Below are 19,315 nucleotides of genomic sequence, written 5' to 3' on the forward strand. Positions count from 1 at the left end.
TCTAGCGACTTAGGGTTCTCACATATGGACTGATGTATTAAAATGTATGAAACCCGCTGTTGAGATATCAACCAGCTGCCCTTGGGGACCTGGGCACATACTTCCCTATTGCACAGGCTAGCTGGGAGCCAGCAGCAGAAACACTGCTGTGTCATCCCACGCCAGGCCCGGTCCCCACGCAGCAGCCCCCTTGCCCCCCTTCTCCTTCCATAACTACAAACCAACCTCACTGGATCCTGCCAGCCAATCACAGCTCGAATAACCTATGATGTCACCAGCAGCCAATCAGAGCTCCTCACGAGTATATGCTGAATTCTGTCATCTTAATGAGGTGATGGAATTCTAAAGCAACGCCATCCTTTTCACAGAGGGACACTGAGGTACAGAGGGGAGAAGAGGCCCACGCAGGGTCACTTCACCAGGTGGCAGAGCCAGGACTAGAAGCCAGGACTTCTGCCTGTGGTCCAATGTTCTTTCAGGTGCCCAAAGTGCTGCCAAAGCCCACAGGGCCTGGGCAGAGGCTCCCCTCTCTGGATGGCTCCTGACACAGGAGATGAGGTCCAAGGCCCTGGCCCCTCCTCCCCACAGCTCTCCCTGCAAGACCTCAGGGGTCAGAAACAGATGCCTCAATCTCCGGAGTCTAGGGCCCAAAGGAAATAGCAGGCTAGTCAGGGCCCAAGGTGGTGGGGGCGGTTGCCCCCCATTTCAGCCCTGGTCTCAGCTCAACGCCCCACACCCCCGGAAGGAATTAGAGGCCAGAATGTGCTGCCTGCTGCTTATGGGCAGATTACAAGAAGGGGGCCAAGACAAGGGTTCCTTTGTGGAGGCCCTGGCTTAGGGAGTCAAGTGACCACTTAGCACACACGTGGGCAGTGCCAACCCCTAAGTGGGCAGGGACACTGGCCAGAGGACCCCAGAGAGTCCCACCAGTCCTGTGGCCAGACCTTTTGTGGGATCGCCTGACCAGCCTGGAGCCCCAACTGTGAGTAAGGGCTACCCCAGAAGGCTGGGCTGGGACATTGAGGGCCTTTGGGGTAGATAACCTGTACATGTGCACACGATGGATACACACAGGCAGCACACGTGCAGGTGTGTGGGCACCTGTGTGTCTGTGCAAAGGCCCTGAGGTAGGAATGAACTTAGGGAACACCAAGCACAGAGACAGCCAGTGTGGCTGCATCAGAGCAGGTAGGGGGAGGATGGGGTGCCAATCATTGCTTCAGTAAATTTTTATCGAGCACCACATATGAGTACACAATAGGAGCTCCATTCCCAGGAGGGAATAGGCAGTAAACAAGCAGGTAGCATGCAAAATATAATTGCAGTTATAACATGATAAGTGCCATGTAGAAAAATGGAGCAAGGCGAGGGGAAGAGAGGGCCAGTGGTACTAGGGTGTTATTTCCAGGTAGGGTGGTTGCGGGTATCCTTTCTGAGGAGGTGATCTGAAGGGGGAGTGAGCCATACAGTTAGATTAGGACGAGCATCCCCAGGAAGGAGGATCAGCAGGTGGAAAGGCCCTGGGGCCACCATTCAGTAAACATCTCCACCAGCCAGGGTGGTGCCAAGGCTGACCATGCCCCTTACCAGTTCTCACTCCAGGGTGGTTGATGGAGCTTGGGGAGCTACTGAACGTGATGGGCTCATAACTCAGGAAGGAGCCCAGCATGAGGACATTTCTGTTGTTGCCTTTGTGGTACAATTTAAGGGCACAGACCTCTCTGTGTCTTCTGTGCCAAGGCTATGGACAGTCCCTGAGCTCACTTTCCTGGCTTCTTGGAGGTCACCTCACCGCCCCCCTCCTAGTGTCCAGATGGGAGAGCTGAGGCCCAGAGAAGGGAAGCGTCCTGGAAAAGGTCACTCATGTGTCCTGGACAGATTCTGAAGAGGTCCCTGCTCCTTCCTGCCCCCCCCCATCAGTAGCCCTCTCTGTCTGTTCACCAGCACCCAAGCCCACCTGCTGCAGCTCAGTGCCTGGCCATGACCGTCACCTACTCAAGCCAAGTGGCTAATGCCCGTTTAGGTTCCTTCTCCCGCCTGCTGCTGTGCTGGCGAGGCAGCATCTACAAGCTGCTCTACGGCGAGTTCCTCATTTTCCTAATCTGCTACTACGTCATCCGCTTCATTTACAGGTACAGGGGGACAAGCCAGGGCTTGGAGCTCCTGGGTGCCTCCCAGCCATCTAGGGGGCCAATGCACAGAGACAGATAAGGCTGAGCTGGGCTTGTGGTCAAACCGTGGGGCCTGAGGCCTGGGGGCTGGGGAGGAGAGAAAAGGAGGCAGCCTTGGGGGGCAACTCAGTGTAGGGCGGAGCATCTCAAACACCCTTTCCTCAAGCCGAGGGAGGGGCCTTGGAACCCAGGCCTTACGTAGTCCCACTCAGTCAGCCTGTTTCCCTGAATCTCACATAGACTCACAGGCCCATATCATACTTTTTTTTTCCCAATAAAAATGTGTATTTAAACAATAAAAGACAGCTAAAACCACAGAATATATGACAGCATTTTTAATGGAAAAAGCATTAATGACGGCAATGCATTAAAAAATATTAACTACATAAAACTCTTGAGTTCATAATGTAAATACTAATAACAAAGCATGTTCATTTTCTTTGGTTGTTACTAGGGTATCAACATATTTAAAAAAATTAAGACTTTATTTTTTAGAGCAGTTTTAGGTTCGTAGCTTAACTGGGCGGAAGGTACAGAGAGTTCCCATATACCCCACCCCTCCTGCTCCACCCACTCAGCCCTCCCCCACTATCAACATCCCACCCCAGTGTGGGACACTTGCGATGACAGATGAACCCACACACACGGACATGTCACTGTCACCCAAAGTCCATAGTTCACCTTAGGGTTCACCCTTGGTGTTGTACATTCTATGGGTTTGGACGAATGTATAATGACTTGTATCCACCATTACAGTGTTGTACAGAACAATTCCATTGCTCTGTGTTCTGCCGATTCATCCCTCCCTACCAGATATTTTTTTTAAAGACCAAACACTCCTTATTTCAACCTGCTTTCAAACAACTGTCTTTTGGATCCTTTAAAAAGGTCAGTGGTGCCTAAAGCTGACCCCTTCAGCAGGACCTGCCTTCCTCCACCTCATAGAAAACCTCCTGAGGGTTTCTCCTCCAGGCATGGAGCAGAGGGCCCATTGGGGTTTCGGGGCGGCGGGAGAAAGAGGGGGACCTGGCTCAGGCCACAGGGGGGCCCCCAGGCAGGCGAGTGAAAGGGATAGGGAGGTGAGGCTGCCACTCTCCTACCCTGGGACTGGCTGGACCTGGGACCGGTCTCAGCCATCTCCTCCCAGTGTCTACACATCTTTCCTCCCACCCACCCCCCCCCCCCCCCGCCTTCCCCAGGATGGCCCTCACGGACGACCAGCAGGTGATTTTTGAGAAGCTGACTCTGTATTGTGACAGCTACATCCAGCTCATCCCCATTTCCTTCGTGCTGGGTGAGCTCCCCTCTCCGCGTGTTGGGGTCCTAGTGGCTGCTCCATGCTCCAGACAGGCAGATCATGAAGAGCTAGCTGGGGAAGGCCAGTGGCACGTCAGTGCCTCTCGGTGGTTCAGGGAAACGGGGAGCCTGCAGCCAGAGAGACTGAAGTTAGACATTAGGAAGGCTGTCCTGCACTCAAGGGTTAGCACTCAAGACCCACTTTCTTTTTTAAATTATAATTATTATTATTATTATTTTAAACATCTTTATTGAAGTATAATTGCTTTACATTGCTGTGTTAGTTTCTGCTAAGACCCCACTTTCTGAGGGCAGCGCCGACATTACAGTAGTCTCTGGAGCCTTGCGCAGGAGGGGAGGTACCTGGCGGATTTCTGGGAAAGCAAGCGGGGCCAGAGAGAGAACTCAAGTCTCTCGTGCCTTCATGCGAAGCTCTGATGGCCTCCCCTTCCCGAGCGCCCTCCAGGAGGGCTGGTGCTGGGCCCAGCCCCATTAGAAAGATGGAGAAACCGAGGCGTCGCCCTCGCTGGGCTCTGGCCGCAGCGTGGGCCTTCGCCCCTCGCGCCCCCGCCCCCCTCCCGCCCCTCCTGCCCAGGCTTCTACGTGACATTGGTCGTGACCCGCTGGTGGAACCAATATGAGAACCTGCCATGGCCCGACCGCCTCATGAACCTGGTGTCGTGCTTCGTCGAGGGCAAGGACGAGCAGGGCCGGCTGCTGCGGCGCACGCTCATGCGCTACGCCAACCTGGGCAACGTGCTCATCCTGCGTAGCGTCAGTGCTGCGGTCTACAAACGCTTTCCCAGTCCCCAACACCTGGTGAAAGCAGGTGGGCGGGGCCGGGCGAAGCAGTGGGCGGAGCCAGAGGCTGACGAGGGCGGGGCCGGAGCTGCAGATGGGTGGAATCAGAGGCCCCAGGGCTGAGGATTGGGTGGGACCAGGAGCGGAGTGGGGTCGAGACCTGGGACGGTGTGTGTGTGTGGGGGGGGGGTATCTGAATTGGGCGGGGCGAAGTCAGGGGTCTAAAGGCTGGGAGAGGCCAGGAACAGACTCTAGGAAGATAGGGCTTTGAGATAGGGCTAAGGACTCTTGAGGGATGAGGGAAGAGTGAGGGTTGAGGGCCAGAGTGGGGCTTTGGGAACTGGGAACTGCCCTTCCCCTTCCTGTTCTCCGGTTTCCAGTCTGTACGTCAGCAGTCTCACTCTCTGGCCTTGCCTGACCTGATCCTGGTTAGTAAGACAGATCCCTCTCACGTGCTAGCCCAGAGCAGCACAAAGTAGACACGCAGTGATAATTTGTTGAAAGAAAGAGGATGGCAAAGGAGCTCTGAGGTCCCTATGGGCTCAGCAGGGACTTGGTTTGAACTCTGGGTCCCACCCAGCAGGGCCTGGCCAGCCACCCCTTCTGCAGGTTCCGCTACCCGCTGTCTTCTCCACTCTACCCCGCAGGCTTTATGACCCCCTCGGAACACAAGCACTTACAAAAACTGAGCTTGCCACACAACTCATTCTGGATGCCCTGGGTGTGGTTTGCCAACCTGTCAACGAAGGCCTGGATTGGAGGTCGAATCCGGGACCCTGTCCTGCTCCAGAGCCTGCTCAACGTGAGCCCGCTGCACACATGGGGCTGCTGCAGAGCGGGGAGGGTCATGCCCCACGTGGAACAGGTTTTCTGCAAAGAGAAAGTTTGAGCCTCTGAGGGTCTTCCCAGAGCCTGACTTGGGACTGTAGGATCTTTTCCAGCAGGATTCCATAGCCCAAGGTGGCCCCTTTCCAATTTCCCCTCCCCTCCCCTCTCTAAAGTGAACCTCTGATATCCTGGTTCCTTTTTGATAGTTGAGGAGGCTGAGGCACAGAGAGGTTAAGTGAGCTGTCCATGACCACACAGCCAGGGCTGGACCATGAGCACAAGACCCTGGTATCTGGGGAAGAGCTGGGGGGTGAGCCTGGGAGAGCAGGTGATGGTCAAAGGCCCAAACTTCCCTCCTGCCCCCCTAGGAAATGAGCACCTTGCGTACTCAGTGTGGACAGCTGTATGCCTACGACTGGATCAGTATCCCACTGGTGTACACTCAGGTGAGGACTAGGCTGGCGAAGCTGCCCCTTTGGGAAACTGAGGAGGACCTGGGAAGCAGCCTATGATGGAAGGGCTCACTTAGAGGCTGAAGAAGAGGCTCACCCTGGGAGTCAGGTCTGGACTTGGCAGGTTGTCTCTAGTGCCAAGTTCAAAGAGTCCAGGTCCCTGCCTGGTCCAGGTGGTGGAGGCAGTGTGAGCATGCCCATTTTAAAGAGGAGACCACAGAGACCCAAAGTCACACAAGTGTGCAACTCAGAACAAGACCCGTCCTCCCAGCCTAGGGAGCTTCCTGATCCCACGGTCCCCAATCAGCCCATTTCTGCCAACACCTCCTTTCCCTCCCAGGTGGTGACCGTGGCGGTATACAGCTTCTTCCTGGCTTGCCTGATTGGGCGGCAGTTTCTGAACCCAGCCAAGGCCTACCCCGGCCACGAGATGGACCTCGTTGTACCCCTCTTCACATTCCTGCAGTTCTTCTTCTATGCTGGCTGGCTGAAGGTGAGCCTCCCCGGGACAAGGCCAGCTGTGGCCCAGGGAGTCATGGCCAGTTAGGAGAGGAGGGTCCCTACATAGTAGCTTTGGAGACAGTGGTCAGGCGGGAAGGGCATCACTGAGGTGGGTGGAGAGGTGGACATGGCAGGAGCCAAGGTTTAAGGGTGGGAGCAAGGCTGCAAGGGGTTCCACCTGAGGATTTCCAGAGCCTCACCTACCCCCAAGGTGGCAGAGCAGCTCATCAACCCGTTCGGAGAGGATGATGATGACTTTGAGACCAACTGGATTGTCGACAGGAGTTTGCAGGTATGAGGGGAGGAAGAGAGCCTGTCCCACGGCCCCTCCCCAAACTGGACCCAGGAAGGGGGCCCCACAGTTCTGTAGGGAGGCCTCACAGTGAATTGCCCAACCATTTACTCACAGGATTCTCAGCCTCACTTTTGAGGCTACAGGCTGCATCAGTCTCTCCTTTCACAGGAAGGGAAACTGAGGCCCAGAGAGAGACAAGTGACCTCTCCAAGTCACCTGGCAAATTCATGGTCCTGCTTGGGCTGACCTTTCTGTTGGACTTCTCCTTCTGTCCCCAACGACCAGGTGTCCCTGTTGGCTGTAGATGAGATGCACCAGGACCTGCCGCCGATGGAGCGAGATATGTACTGGAATGAGCCAGAACCACATCCCCCCTACACAGCCGCTTCTGCCCAGTCTCGTCGGCCCTCCTTTTTCGGCTCCACCTTCAACATCAGGTGGGAAGTGCCAGGGAACCACTTCGGTGGGTAGAAAACCCCAAGTGCAAGGGCCTGCCTAAGAACTTAGAATAGTATTAGTTAATGCATATTGGGTGCCTATTAAGTGCTGGGCATTGTACTAAGCTCTTTACATATATTAGCTATTCCCCCCCCCATCCCGCTCCAATAACCTTGGTTTGTTATCTCCGATTTTCAGATGATTAAGTCCAGGTTCAGAGAGGTTAAGTCAGTTGCCCAACCCAAGGTCACATAGCTAGCAAGCAGCACAGGTGGGCCAGGTATGTCTGGGTCCAACTCCACACCCTTAACCCTTACCTTGTGCTGTGTAAGGACTCTTTTTTTTTTTTTTATCTGCTTTTTATTTATTTTAATTTTTTAATTTTTTAATTTTTTGCTTTATAACAAATTAAATCAGCTATACATATACATATGTTCCCATATCCCCTCCCCCTTGCGTCTCCCTCCCACCCTCCCCATCCCACCCCTCCAGGCGGTCACAAAGCACCGAGCTGATCTCCCTGTGCTATGCGGCTGCCTCCCACCAGCTATCTACCTTACGTTTGGCAGTGTATATATGTCCATGCCGTGTGTAAGGACTAAGGACTCTTAAAGCTATAAGGGCTCTTAGGTAGTCTCCAATCTAAGCCCCACCCCTTATCCAGAGTTGGAAACTGAGGCTTAGAGAGAGAAGGGACTTACTCAAGGGCAGTCAGCGATTAGCGATGCAGCTGGGATGTCAGGGCCTGGTTCCTGACTCTGGTTCAGAGCTATGTTTCCTGATAAGCCAGGGTGTTGGGATGGGGAGTGGGAGTGGGGTTCCCTGGGCAAGGGAGCAAGCAAGAGGCTGGGTCATCACAGGTACCTTCGGAGTAGACTTCTTGCTACAGAGTACGGGCCTCAGGTCAGCCCACAGCAGCCACATTTTCCCCCACATGGGTCCTCTTTCCCTGATTTGGTTAGAATCCCTTTTGAGCTGTAGCTGGGCCACGGCGGGCTGAAGGGGCGCCCCAGACAGCTCTCTCTCCCTAGGATGACAGAGTGGAGGGGACTTTGGAGAGTGTTTGCTGCATCCCAGGGTCTATCTCATCAAGGTTTTCTTCCACAGTATTAAAAGCACTGTTCTCTTTTTAAGAACCGAATATCCTATTAAGCTGTAATTAGAATCAGCTAGAGTCTCTAGTTGGTGTGAGGAAGGTTTGGATAAGTGATCAAATGGTCAAGGATGGAGGCTTGCTTAGGTCAGAAACATTGTTGGAGGTCGCCTCTGAGTTTTCCATGGTTTGTAGCCCAGCTGCTGGGGAAGGAGGGTAACAGAGAATAATAACACATAGACCTTGCCTCCAAGAAACACACAATGTAGTGAGGGCGCTCAAACCCAGGGCCCAGACTCTGGATACAAGGTACAAGTCCTGGATGCCTGGGCAAGGTACAGAGTATAGAACAGAGATCACCTTTGGCTGCCTGAGAGGTGGCCTCCAGCTGGACCTGGAGCTGGTCCTTGAAGCATGGGGAGAATTTGGACGTGGGCAAAGGTGGCCACATTCAGGGGTGGGTAGGCTTTCTCTTGCAGAGTAAAGGCTTTAGGCTCCCAGGAAGCCAGACTTCTCTCTGGGGGGATACTGCTCCCCAGTGGAACCACAAATCCCTGGCTTACTCAGAGTCACTCCTGAGCCTCACGTGACCATCCATACCTGGGGAAGAGTAGTTCAGATTGCCTCAAGTGAGGGGTTTCAAAGGGAAAATGTGGGTGCTGAAGAGGAAGCCCTTAAATACCAGGCTAGGGAGGGAGCCGCAGAACAGTGAGGTGAGCTCGGCCAGGAGGGATTAATTGAGAGGTACAGGATGGATCAGCAGAGAGGTGAGTCAAATGTGAGGTGAGGAAGACTGTGTGTCCTGGGCCTTGGGCCAGAGGGAGAAGAGAGGGTAAGGGAGAAGTCAGGTCAGGCTTCAGGCCATTGTCCGCCCACTAACCTGAGTCTCCTGTTTCTTTCTAGTCTGGGTAAGGAGGATATGGAGTTCCAGGCAGATCCGGAGGAGGAGCAGGGTGCTCACACTGGCATCACTGGCCGTTTCCTAGGGCTGCAATCCCATGACCGCCAGCCCCCCAGGACAAACTCAAAGACCAAACTACTGTGGCCGAAGAAAGAAATCCTCTCCTATGAGGGCCAGCCCAAGAATCTCGGGGGAGCCGGATGGGACACCAGTGATCAGGAAGGCAGCAAGGCCTGGAAAGGGGAGGATGCCTTCAAGTCCGCTGTGCTATATGGGAGGTCAGGCTACCACAGTGCCCCCCAGACACCCCTCAGCCACACCCCTATGGTCTTCCCACCTGGACAGTCAGCACCCTCAAGCCTCTGCAAAGTCTCAGGCATAGATGACACTGTCAAAGACCAAAGCCTTCAGCCTGCAACTCCCAGGTCCAAGAAGAGTTTTGAATTGCTCCCAGAGAGTGCTGGGGCCTCAACAGAGCACCCGGAAGTGAGTCACATGAGGAGGAAAACTGTTGAGTTTAACCTAACGGACATGTCAGAGGCCCCTGAACATCTCAGAGAACCGCATTTGGGACAGTCGACAAGCAACATACACACTATACTCAAAGATCGTGGCGATCCCTATTGGGCCTTGGAAAACAGGTCTGTCCTCTACCCAAACCAGGGTCACTAAACACCCCAGCCCACCAGGGGTGGTCCCCACCAGCTCCCCTTGCTCTGAAGCCCACCCTACTTCCAGTTTTCCTATGGTCCTGTGGCTGCCAGCCAGGGCATGCCCAGCACTGGCTTGGGGCACACACCTGGCTGCCACAGCAGGGGCTCTAAGTGTTGGCCATTTCTGCTTATTTCACCCAAGAGCCTGACTCACCAAGACTTCTCTGGGGCCCAGGTATAGGAAGATGAGGTTGCACCGACAAGAGTAACGCCGAAGGGCCACTAGGCCAGGCTTACATGGGCTGACGTTACCAGTGGGCCCAGCTCACCTTAAGCAGGGGGTGGCAGACATAAAAACACAGGCAGAACTCGGGACTCTAGACCGTAGCCCAAGAACTCAACTTACTGCCCAGGCTTAGCTGGGAGGCCACATATGAGCACTCCCCCATAACCAGTGGTGGTCCTGAAGCACTCCTGGAAAGGATGCCACACTCCTGGGAACTGGCAGATGATAAGGTGGGGCAATCCAGGTCCCCTGGGGTATCTTACTGCTTTGGGGACCTAACCAAAAGACTTCTGAACTTAAATGAGCTCTTCATGCACCTTTGAGGTCAACCTAAAGCTGTCACAGTACCACCAGATGTTTGCCTTTATTCCAGGTTCCCCGGACACTCACTCACCCAATTAGACCCACCCCCCCAACCCCAGCCCCCAATCACGATGTGAAAGGGAAGTGTAACTTCTCATTTCTGATGATTTTCAAACAGTTATTCTGAGATCAGAATACCTAGCTTTGTATTGAAAACTGAAAAGGCCTAACACCTGTCATACTTCCAAGGGCCAGATGGAAACTTACAAATCCCTGTGGCTGGTTTAGGAAACAATGTTAATGTAGTTGGTTAGCAAGGACCCAGATGGCTCCGCAGTCTTCTAACACTACTCACTGGTTAATATTCAAGATGTCTCAACCTCTTCCCTCCTACTGCAGCTATTTTCCTATTGAAATGAAGGTGTCTTTCCATACTCATGTAAACTTTGCTCAAATTCTCACTAGGGATGAAGCACATTCCTAGCCTGCTTCCCAAGGGGGATGCTTCACCGGCCTGGTCCTACCTGCGTGTACACCAGCAGGACACTGATCCAGTCATAGTCATATAGCTGTCCACACTGAAGAATATGTCCCTACAACAGCCTGAATTAAATGGTTACCTTAATGGAGAAGAATCAGTAGCTTCAAGTCTACTTTAAGCCTTAAAATGCTTTTTGTACATATAAATTGTGAAAGCCAGAACTACTGGAAACATATAAAAACACCTAATTCAGAATCAGGAATCCTTAAGTCCTGTCTGAATTCAAAACACTCAAGCTTTGGTATCCTTCCCAAACTAAGGAATTTAGTAAGTAAATACAAACCCTCCTAAGCGTTTCACTTTGATTAGTGTGACTGAACCACGGTGGCACTTACAAATTTAATGAAGATGGCCTAGATACATTTCTAGCCCAACCCAAGAATTCAAAGACAACAGCTGGGTACCAAATTACTTTATTTGAAGGAATGGTACTAAGGAAAAGACTTGTAGATATTTTGGTACAACTTACAGAAAAGGTAAAGGTAACCCAAACATGCATGCACAGCCTTGGTGACCAGGGAAGTCACCCCTGTAGCTACGGGAAGCCAGCCTAAGGCTTAGCTCTCATTATCACTATTTCCCAGGGTGTGCTTGTCAAAGAGATACAGTGCCATGCCAGATTCGGGGGCCCCCATCGTGCGCAAGTTGGTTACGTGGTCACCCAATTCTTTAATGGATTTCACCTGCTCATTCAGATAATGAGTCTCAATGAAGTCACACAACTAGAAAAGAGAACAAGAAAGTAAGTTATTGGGAAGCTTCCCCAGCCCCTAAGACAAATGATTTCCTCCATTTACTCCCAGGTTGCCAATACTCACATGGGGGTCATTTTTCTCAGTGGCCAATTTGTGCAGTTCCAGTAGTGACTGATTCACACTTTTTTCCAAGTGTAGCGCACATTCCATTGCATTCAGCCCATTCTCCCAGTCATCACGGTCTGGTTTCTGAATGAGAGGAGATTAAGTCAGTGCATCTGCAACCTCCACCACTTAAACCACAAATCAGCAAGCATCTCATGTGTAACAACGCGCTTGGCAAAAGGAACAGCCAAGTTCCCCCTGACAACCGTTTCCAATTTAATATCCTTGCCCATTACTGTCCACCAACTTTAGTTTAGACAGTGGGCCCGAAAAAGCGCAAAAGACAAAAACCCAATGTACCCTCATCTAATAAAGGCAACTGCTGGGCTCAGTGATTTCTGACGTCAGAGGACTGCTAGACAGATGCGGCATGAAGACCCTAGGATCTTCCGTTCACCTTGATATCCTGGAGGAAGATTCGGCCACCCCGTTGGTTCTGCAGCTTCATCAGTTTCTCAGCATGCTCCCTCTCCTCACAAGATTGGTGAAGAAAGTATTTGGCAAAGTTCTTCAAAGCCACATCATCGCGGTCAAAATAGTACGACTGAAAGCAGTACATGAACATGTTAGGGATTCCCAAAGGAAGGCTAGCCTAGGCTTCCTTCTCAAAGCCCAGCAAGAAAGGGTCTAAGCATAGGAAGACTGGAGCAGGGTGTGTTCCTGGACTGAACATGACAATAATTAGTTTTTACTCTGCAACACAAAAATGAAACTTGGTCCTTGAAACTGAAACTTCGCTACAAGGAACCGTTAGAATATCATGGGAATTGCCTCCACCATGGAACATCTTAAGCATCTGTGTAAGTGCAGAGTGAAGTTCTTACAGCCCCTGTCAAATTTGGTTGAAGAGATGTTGGAGTATTTACCCTGCGCTGTTAGTGCCTTGTCTCCCTCCTCCCTGGGTAATCCATGTTAAAACATGAGTCGCGGGCTTCCCTGGTGGCGCAGTGGTTGGGACTCCGCCTGCCGATGCAGGGAACACGGGTTCGTGCCCCGGTCCGGGAAGATCCCACGTGCCGCGGAGCGGCTGGGCCCGTGAGCCATGGCCGCTGAGCCTGCGCGTCCGGAGCCTGTGCTCCGCAATGGGAGAGGCCACAACAGTGAGAGGCCCGCGTACCGAAAAAAAAAAAAAAAATTCTTACTACAGCTGTTCCCAATAGGCCTGCAGGGCTTCCCTGGTGGCGCAGTGGTTAAGAGTCCGCTTGCCGATGCAGGGGACACGGGTTCGTGCCCCGGTCCGGGAAGATCCCACATGCCGTGGAGCGGCTGGGCCCGTGAGCCACGGCCGCTGAGCCTGCGCGTCCGGAGCCTGTGCTCCGCAATGGGAGAGGCCACAACAGTGAGAGGCCCGCGTACCACAAACAAAAAAAATATGAGCTGCCAGTTTACAGCAGGCTGATGGATATGTAAAACTAACCCACTAGGCAAGGTGACAGTTGTGGGCAATGCCAACGTATGTAAATATGTTACCAGTAGAAAGCAAAAATTTTAGTCCCTTTTACACCCTTGCTGTATTCAGTTGTTCCTGAAATGCAATGACAGTCATAGAAATCCAGGCGTATTCCCAACCCATCCGGAACACGTCTATTCTTGGATGATTTGCAAAACGTAGTAAGACAATTATAACTAAAACTCCTACCACACCGATTAAAACCAGGATTTTGGAAAACTGATTCCACCGATTACTGCATGGAAAACTTTCAGGCCCCGTAACTGTTGATGGACTGTATCCAAGAACTAAAGGTTCAATTACGCCACAACCCTTAGACACAAAAAAGATAAAGAATACGGGTGGCAGACAACTCGGTGTCGGCTGAAAGGGAGATTTCTAGAAATATGCTTCAATTCAAGCGGGACTTAAAGAGATAAGCAGAGCAGGGAGGTGGAGGCGGCTGTTCGGCCCACGAGAGATAAACCACTTCGCACCAGCCCCCATAGTTGGACACCATTACCCAGCAGGCTCCGCCGGGCTCAGGGGGATGGGAGCCAGACCTCCTCAGCACCGCCCCCCATCACGTGATCGAATGCAGAAGGGATGGAAATGCGAAAATCCACCTTCCTAACTAAACGGTCGTACTGGTGGCAAGTGTGGCAACCCCGGGAAAAAACTCAGCTCTTTTTAAATAAATTGGGGTGCGCAGAGGCGGCCCTGGCCCACGAGGAAGCACTCCCAGGGGCCAACTGCTCAGAATTTCTGCGGAGTTCTAGAGGACCCCGACCAGCCTCCATTTTCCAGAAGGGCGCACGGAGGCGGGAGGCGGGAGGCGGGAGGCGGGGGTCCCTCCCGGTAACCACATCCCCGCCCTGCCGCCAGGGAGGCCACGCCCGCCCCCCGTGGGACCGCCCGCGCTCACCATGGATAGGTAGACATAGGAGGCGTAGAGCTCCAGGTTGATCTGGCGGTTGATGGCAGCCTCCGAGTCCTGGTGGTAGTTCTGGCGCACCTGCGAGGGGGACGCGGTCGTCATGGCGGGCGGCTGAGGTGAAACGGTGGCGGTGGCTGCGCGGCGCTGTAACGGCGGCGGGACCTTGGGGCGGTCGGAGGGCGCTGTGAGATGGTGGCGAGGGCAGGCTCTGAGCGGCCGGCCGGAGCGGGGAACGAGCGCCGGGTTCCGTCCAAGCACTGTTGAAGCAAGAAACCGCAGCGACTCTCCGCGAGGACTGTGGCGCAGGTGACTACTGCCTGGCTCTTATAGCGGGAATGGGCGTCAGGCCCGCCGCGGCCAATCACGCCGCCCGCCCGCCGAACTGAGCCCCGCCCCTTCCGGTGGACGCGCGGCCCCCGCCCCGCTGGGGGTGGGGGAAGGAGGGGTGGGGGAAGGAGGGGTGGGGGAAGGAGGGGTGGGGGAAGGAGGGGTGGGGGAAGGAGGGGTGGGGGAAGGAGGGGTGGGGGAAGGAGGGGTGGGGGAAGGAGGGGTGGGGGAAGGAGGGGTGGGGGCGGCGGTGCGGGTTTGGGTTGCCTGGAGGCTGCAGCTTGTTCCCTGGAGCGTGGGGCTCGTTTCGTGGGGTTGGAGAGAAAACCTGAGCGGGGGCCGGAAGCCGAGCTCGGAGCCCTGACCCCGGTGGCGTCCTGGGTCTTGAAACCGACAGGAAACTGCCCCTGGCCCCGGGGGCGTCAGGGCGATTCCGAGGTCCCAGAAGGCACCCTGAGACTTTTGGCCAAGGGCACGTTAAAAATCAGAGCGGTAGAGCCGCAGTTGCCACACCCCGAGGTGATTACTTCGTGATGCAAATAGGGAACCTGGAGGGTGAACGCGGGCCCGAGGAGGCCGAGTGAGTCAGAGGTCGAGCTGGGAAAGGGCTCAATTTCTCTTCCTCAAAGCTTAGAAAGGGACCGAATGCAGGCGGGGTGGGGCCCACGGCCTGTCGCGGGTCGACCCCTCTTCCGGCTCCGGCGACCCGGTCCGCCGTTTGCTGAAAGCAAACATGGCTCCTCGTGCATTTGATACAACAAAGGCTGGGCGAGCCGTGTTTCCCAAGAGACTGCGGAGACCGCCTTCCCGAGGGAACCGTGGGGATGAGCCATTGAATTCTGAGGAAATCGCTGGTAGCTTAAAGCTCAGAGACCAGGGGTTAGAAAATAGAGAAGAAGCCGCTTGGGTCTGGAAAGGATGCCGATGCCGCGAGGCCATTTTGAAAAGGCCTCTTTTATTGGCCCCAGTCCCAGGAGCCTCGGGCTGAGCAGGCTCTACAGGGAGCCACCCCCAGGTTGTCCTTGGAGAGAAGCTAATGGCGCTGAATGAATGTGTGCGACAGATGCCAGGGACCTTGGGGGTGGGGTGGGGACACAGGGGCACTGCGTGTGTCTTGCAGCAGTGTCCCCAGCACTGAATGGGTGTGAATTCGTGGATGGCAGAACTGGACGGAGCTAGGCCGAGCGCCTGCGCCCCAGCCTGCTCTCCTCAGGGTCACTATTCTTAGCCAGGTTCTTCAACACATGGGTGGGAGACCTACCCAAGTACCTTTTCAGGATGTTCACAAACATGCAACTGGAAGCTGGACTTCCAAACCTTTAAAAAACATTTTTTTTAAATTTCAATTAAAAAAAGAAAGAATGAAAAAAAAAGAATGTATGTCTCTATAACTGAATCACTTTGCTGTACAGCAGAAATTAACAACATTGTAAATCAACTATTTCAATTTAAAAAAGGAACTTTACTCAAATATTAAGTTGCTGATGGAATTATGGCAGTTTCTCTCTTGAATCTGTTATTCATTTCAAAATGAACATGTGTTACTTTAAGGAAAAAAATTTTTAGTGGGGCTAGAGCTACATATGATAAAATAAGCAGAAGGATGGTGGGAGAATACAGACAAGGAGTGCCTTACCCAGTCTGGGATAGGAAGTCAGGGAAAGCTTCCCTAACAAAGTGACACTTGTGGGGGACTTCCCTGGTGGTCCAGTGGTAAAGAATCCACCTTCCAATGCGGGGGATGTGGGTTCCATTCCTGTTCAGGGAACTAAGATCCCACATGCTGCAGGGCAACTAAGCCCGCGTGCCACAACTGTTGAGCTCGCATGCCACAAACTACAGAGCACATTCTCTTTGGAGCCCGCACACCACAACTACAGAAGAGAAAACCCGCTTGCCAAAACTAGAGAGAAGCCTGACAGCCGCAACTAGAGAGAAACCCAAGCAGACTGAGGGCCATAATGAAAAGATTCCATATGCCTCAACAAAGATCCTGTTTGCCGCAACTAAGACACAATGCAGCCAAAAAAAAAGGAAAATAAATATTGAAAAAGAAAAAGTGACACTTGAACTAAGTGTCACTTAGTTCAAGGAAAAGTAAAAGAAGGAAAAGTAGAAGAAAGGTGAAAGGGAGGAAGGAGATGAGGAGGGAATTCCAAGCAGAGAGAGCAGCATATGTAAAGGTATAAGGTGTGGAAATGCATGGCCTATCCAAGGCACCTTAAGAAAATGTGTTGGCCTGAAAGTAGAGTCCATGTTTGTGAAGCCTGGAAGGGTAGTATAGGGGCAAGGTCAGGAAGGGTTGTGTGTCGTAAAAAGGGGTTAAATCTTATCCTGGAGGACATGGAGACCCTTAAGGATTTCTAGCCAGAGAAATAACCACGTTAGTTTTGTTTCTAGAAATCTTACACTGAATCAACAGAAAAACTATAGGGTAAGAGTATGGCAAAGTTACCAGATGCAAAGTTTTCCTATGTGTCAGTAACCAGTTAGACAATGAAGTGAAAGAAAAAATTTCTTCATTTACAATGGCAACAAAAGCTTAAAGTACCTAGGAATAAAGTTACCAAATGTGTGAAGAAAACTATAAATGTTTACTGCTGGACAGAAAAGAAAACTTGCATAAATGAAGAGACACCATGTTTCTACATAGCCAACCTCAGTTTTGCAAAGATGTCAATTCTCCCCAAATTAACTTATAAATTCAGTGCAATTTCTGTAAAACTCAGTGGTCTTTTGGAACCTTGACAAAATGATTCTAAAGTTCATTTGGAAGAGTGTGTAGAAAAGCTGACAAGCATTTGGGGGAAAAAATGTTATGAGGTTAGATTTGTCCTCCCTGATATAAAAAAAAAAGTAGTATAAATATAATATTATAAAGCAGTTGGTACTGGCACAGGAAAAGGTTAGTAGATCAATGCAACTAAACAGTTTTACCCCCATATGAATGGGAACTTGGTACATGCTAAAGTGGCATTTCAATTAGGAGAGAAAGAATGGGTTCAACAAATGATTGTGAAACAATAGATAGTCATGTGGTGAAAAATGACTCAGCATTTCAAAAATACGTTCCAGATGGATTAAAGATCCAAGCCTTAAAAAACAAAAAAAAAACCCTATGAAGTCATTAGAAGAATATATAGAAAATTATCTTTTAGAGTTTGGGGGTAGGGAGTGTTCTTCTGAGGCTGCCTTAAAAAAGGAAGCCAGCTGGCAGATATGACTACTTGAAAATCTGGACGATGGGAGAGCAAGAAGGACCAACTCTTGAACTACACCAAAGAAAAAGTGAAGTCCAAGTCTTCAGAAAACAAAGAGTATGCCAAAGCAGAGAAAATCGATGACACTAACAGTTCCTGAAAGAGCTCCAAAACGAAACAAGATTGCAAAACAGAATGTTACTAGAGTGCCTTGGTTATCAGGTCAGGTGCATTTGATTACAGGAAAGATAAATTTAGAACAGAACTGGCCCCTTTGGCAGTGGGGGTGAAGAGGAAAACAGGGAATCCAAAATTTCTGGGACTTGTAGTATTGAAGTTAGAACTCTTTGTCTTTTTCAACCAGTAAAACATGAAACCAAGAAATGCTTTGAGTAACAAAGGCTGATTAAGATGAATCCTCAGGGTAATGACCAAATCAAGGGCATGGCTGTCACACAGTTTGTTAAAATTTTTGAATGGATTAAGGTAGTTTCTGGGAAGTCCTTTCAGTTGGATCAAGCGCTGGGAGGCGGGGGGAAGAGCAAAGGGTGTGGTCCCACCAGAGCTTGATGAATTCAAAATACATGGAGTTAAATCTTTGAGAGAGGCATATCTAGAAAAATATTGTGAATGTAGTTATTGGAATATGAAGCTAACTGGTATCAAGTAGGTAAAAAGCCAACAAAATTGTTCTTTTCTTTGCAAAAATGAGTGATTTAATTTTTTAAAATAAAGGTATAACTAACATAAATAAAATGCAGAATCTCAGGTGTTTCATTAAATGTGTTTTGACACTTGAATACAGCTGAAACAAGATGCAGAACATTTCCATTATCCCAGAAAGTTTCTTTGTACCCCTTTCCAGTAGGTTTCCCCCATACCCCTCAAGAAAAGCACTCTTCTGATATTGATTAACTAACTTTGCATGTTCTAGAATTTCATATGGATGGAATCATACAACAAAAATGAAAAGCTGTAAGACAAAAGATGCCGTAAACAAAGTTAAAATATAAATGACAATTAAATTAAGTTAGTATTTGTAGCTTGCTAAGTAGTGAAAATTAATAACCATACTCTACAATATATATTCGTATGTATAACCGTATATTGTAGACATATCGTCTTCCCTGCTGCTGTATACTGTAAGCTCCTGGTGGGCAGGCATTAGTTCTGTAGTCTCCATCTTGCACTTCAAGCATTTTGCCTGATGCTTGTAACTTGGTCCTCAGTATTTGTTGAATGAATGGATGGCTGCATGATTGAATGTGGAGGATAGTTTAAAGTCAGACAAGAGGGCTGGGTACCTGTTGGGAGGTAACAGCCCTAGTTCTCAGTGAGTAGAAGAGACGGAAAGCAGATTTGAGAGATATGGAGAAGACAGAACAGACAGGATGAGGTAGCTGATCGGATAGCTGTGGAGGGGGGTGGTAAGGGGGGGTGGCAGGTGGGCAAGAGAGCCCCCAGCTTTTTGGCCCGGGCAGCTGAGTTGCTGCTGCCGTTCACTGGATGGGGGCACAGAAGGAAATGCAGTTTGGGGGGAAGGTTGCTGGTTTTGCACTGGATTTGCTGAGTTTCAGGGCCTCCAGGACACCCAGGTGGACAGAGCCAACATGAAGTTGGACCCACCGGAAGGAAGTTGTTCTGGGGCAGAAAGGAGGTTTCTTGGCTCCGTGCTTGGTTAAAACACATGCAGCTGCAGTGACCATCACGGCAAAACTGAGGGGGTCAGCTTGGGATGTAGAAGGTCACTGGGGGAGGGCGGCTGGGAAAAATGAAAGGGCAATCTTGTGCTGGGGTGTGTGTGTGTGTGTGTTTGCTTGGGCCTGTTCCACACCTTCTGGGAACCCTGGGGTGTCTGAACTGCCATCTCCAAGCCTCGAGATTCTTCCGAAGCCCTGGCCTGGTCTTTGGACCTTTGTTGACCTCCCTCCCCTCCAGCCCCGGCTCCTCTGAGAAGGTGGGGAGTTTGGCTGGCCTCCCTGGGGACAGCTGCCTCTGCGGGA

General features: G+C 51.4%; 2 protein-coding genes across 2 annotated transcripts; one reads left to right on the forward strand and one right to left on the reverse strand.

Moving 5' to 3' along the window:
- Positions 1 to 1,953: 1,953 nt before the first annotated feature.
- On the forward strand, positions 1,954 to 9,448 carry BEST1 (bestrophin 1; the record flags this gene model as incomplete). The annotated part of the gene is made up of 9 exons (XM_081240059.1): positions 1,954 to 2,132; positions 3,371 to 3,465; positions 4,063 to 4,296; positions 4,916 to 5,070; positions 5,465 to 5,542; positions 5,889 to 6,041; positions 6,261 to 6,341; positions 6,630 to 6,781; positions 8,779 to 9,448. Exons 1-9 carry the CDS (start codon positions 1,981 to 1,983, stop codon positions 9,446 to 9,448), a joined length of 1,770 nt encoding a protein of 589 aa, XP_081096185.1. The 5' UTR covers positions 1,954 to 1,980.
- A 1,508-nt stretch (positions 9,449 to 10,956) lies between these two features.
- Positions 10,957 to 14,105, reverse strand: FTH1 (ferritin heavy chain 1). The gene is made up of 4 exons (XM_081238973.1): positions 13,774 to 14,105; positions 11,817 to 11,963; positions 11,378 to 11,503; positions 10,957 to 11,281 (listed from the first exon to the last, which is right to left on the reverse strand). The coding sequence occupies exons 1-4, from the start codon at positions 13,885 to 13,887 to the stop codon at positions 11,117 to 11,119; spliced, it is 552 nt and encodes a 183-aa protein (XP_081095099.1). The 5' UTR covers positions 13,888 to 14,105; the 3' UTR covers positions 10,957 to 11,116.
- Positions 14,106 to 19,315: the final 5,210 nt, after the last annotated feature.

The sequence above is a fragment of the Mesoplodon bidens genome (genome assembly GCF_964165515.1).
Source record: "Mesoplodon bidens genome assembly, chromosome: 7".
In the NCBI taxonomy this organism is placed as follows: Eukaryota; Metazoa; Chordata; class Mammalia; order Artiodactyla; family Ziphiidae; genus Mesoplodon; species Mesoplodon bidens.

Coding starts and splice junctions, on each gene's coding strand:
- FTH1 (XM_081238973.1), bottom strand. CDS start 13,887: ATGACGACCGCGTCCCCCTCGCAGGTGCGCCAGAACTACCACCAGGAC. Junction 11,964..13,773: donor CCTATGTCTACCTATCCATG/GTGAGCGCGGGC, acceptor TACTGCTTTCAG/TCGTACTATTTTGACCGCGA. Junction 11,504..11,816: donor TCTTCCTCCAGGATATCAAG/GTGAACGGAAGA, acceptor CCTCTCATTCAG/AAACCAGACCGTGATGACTG.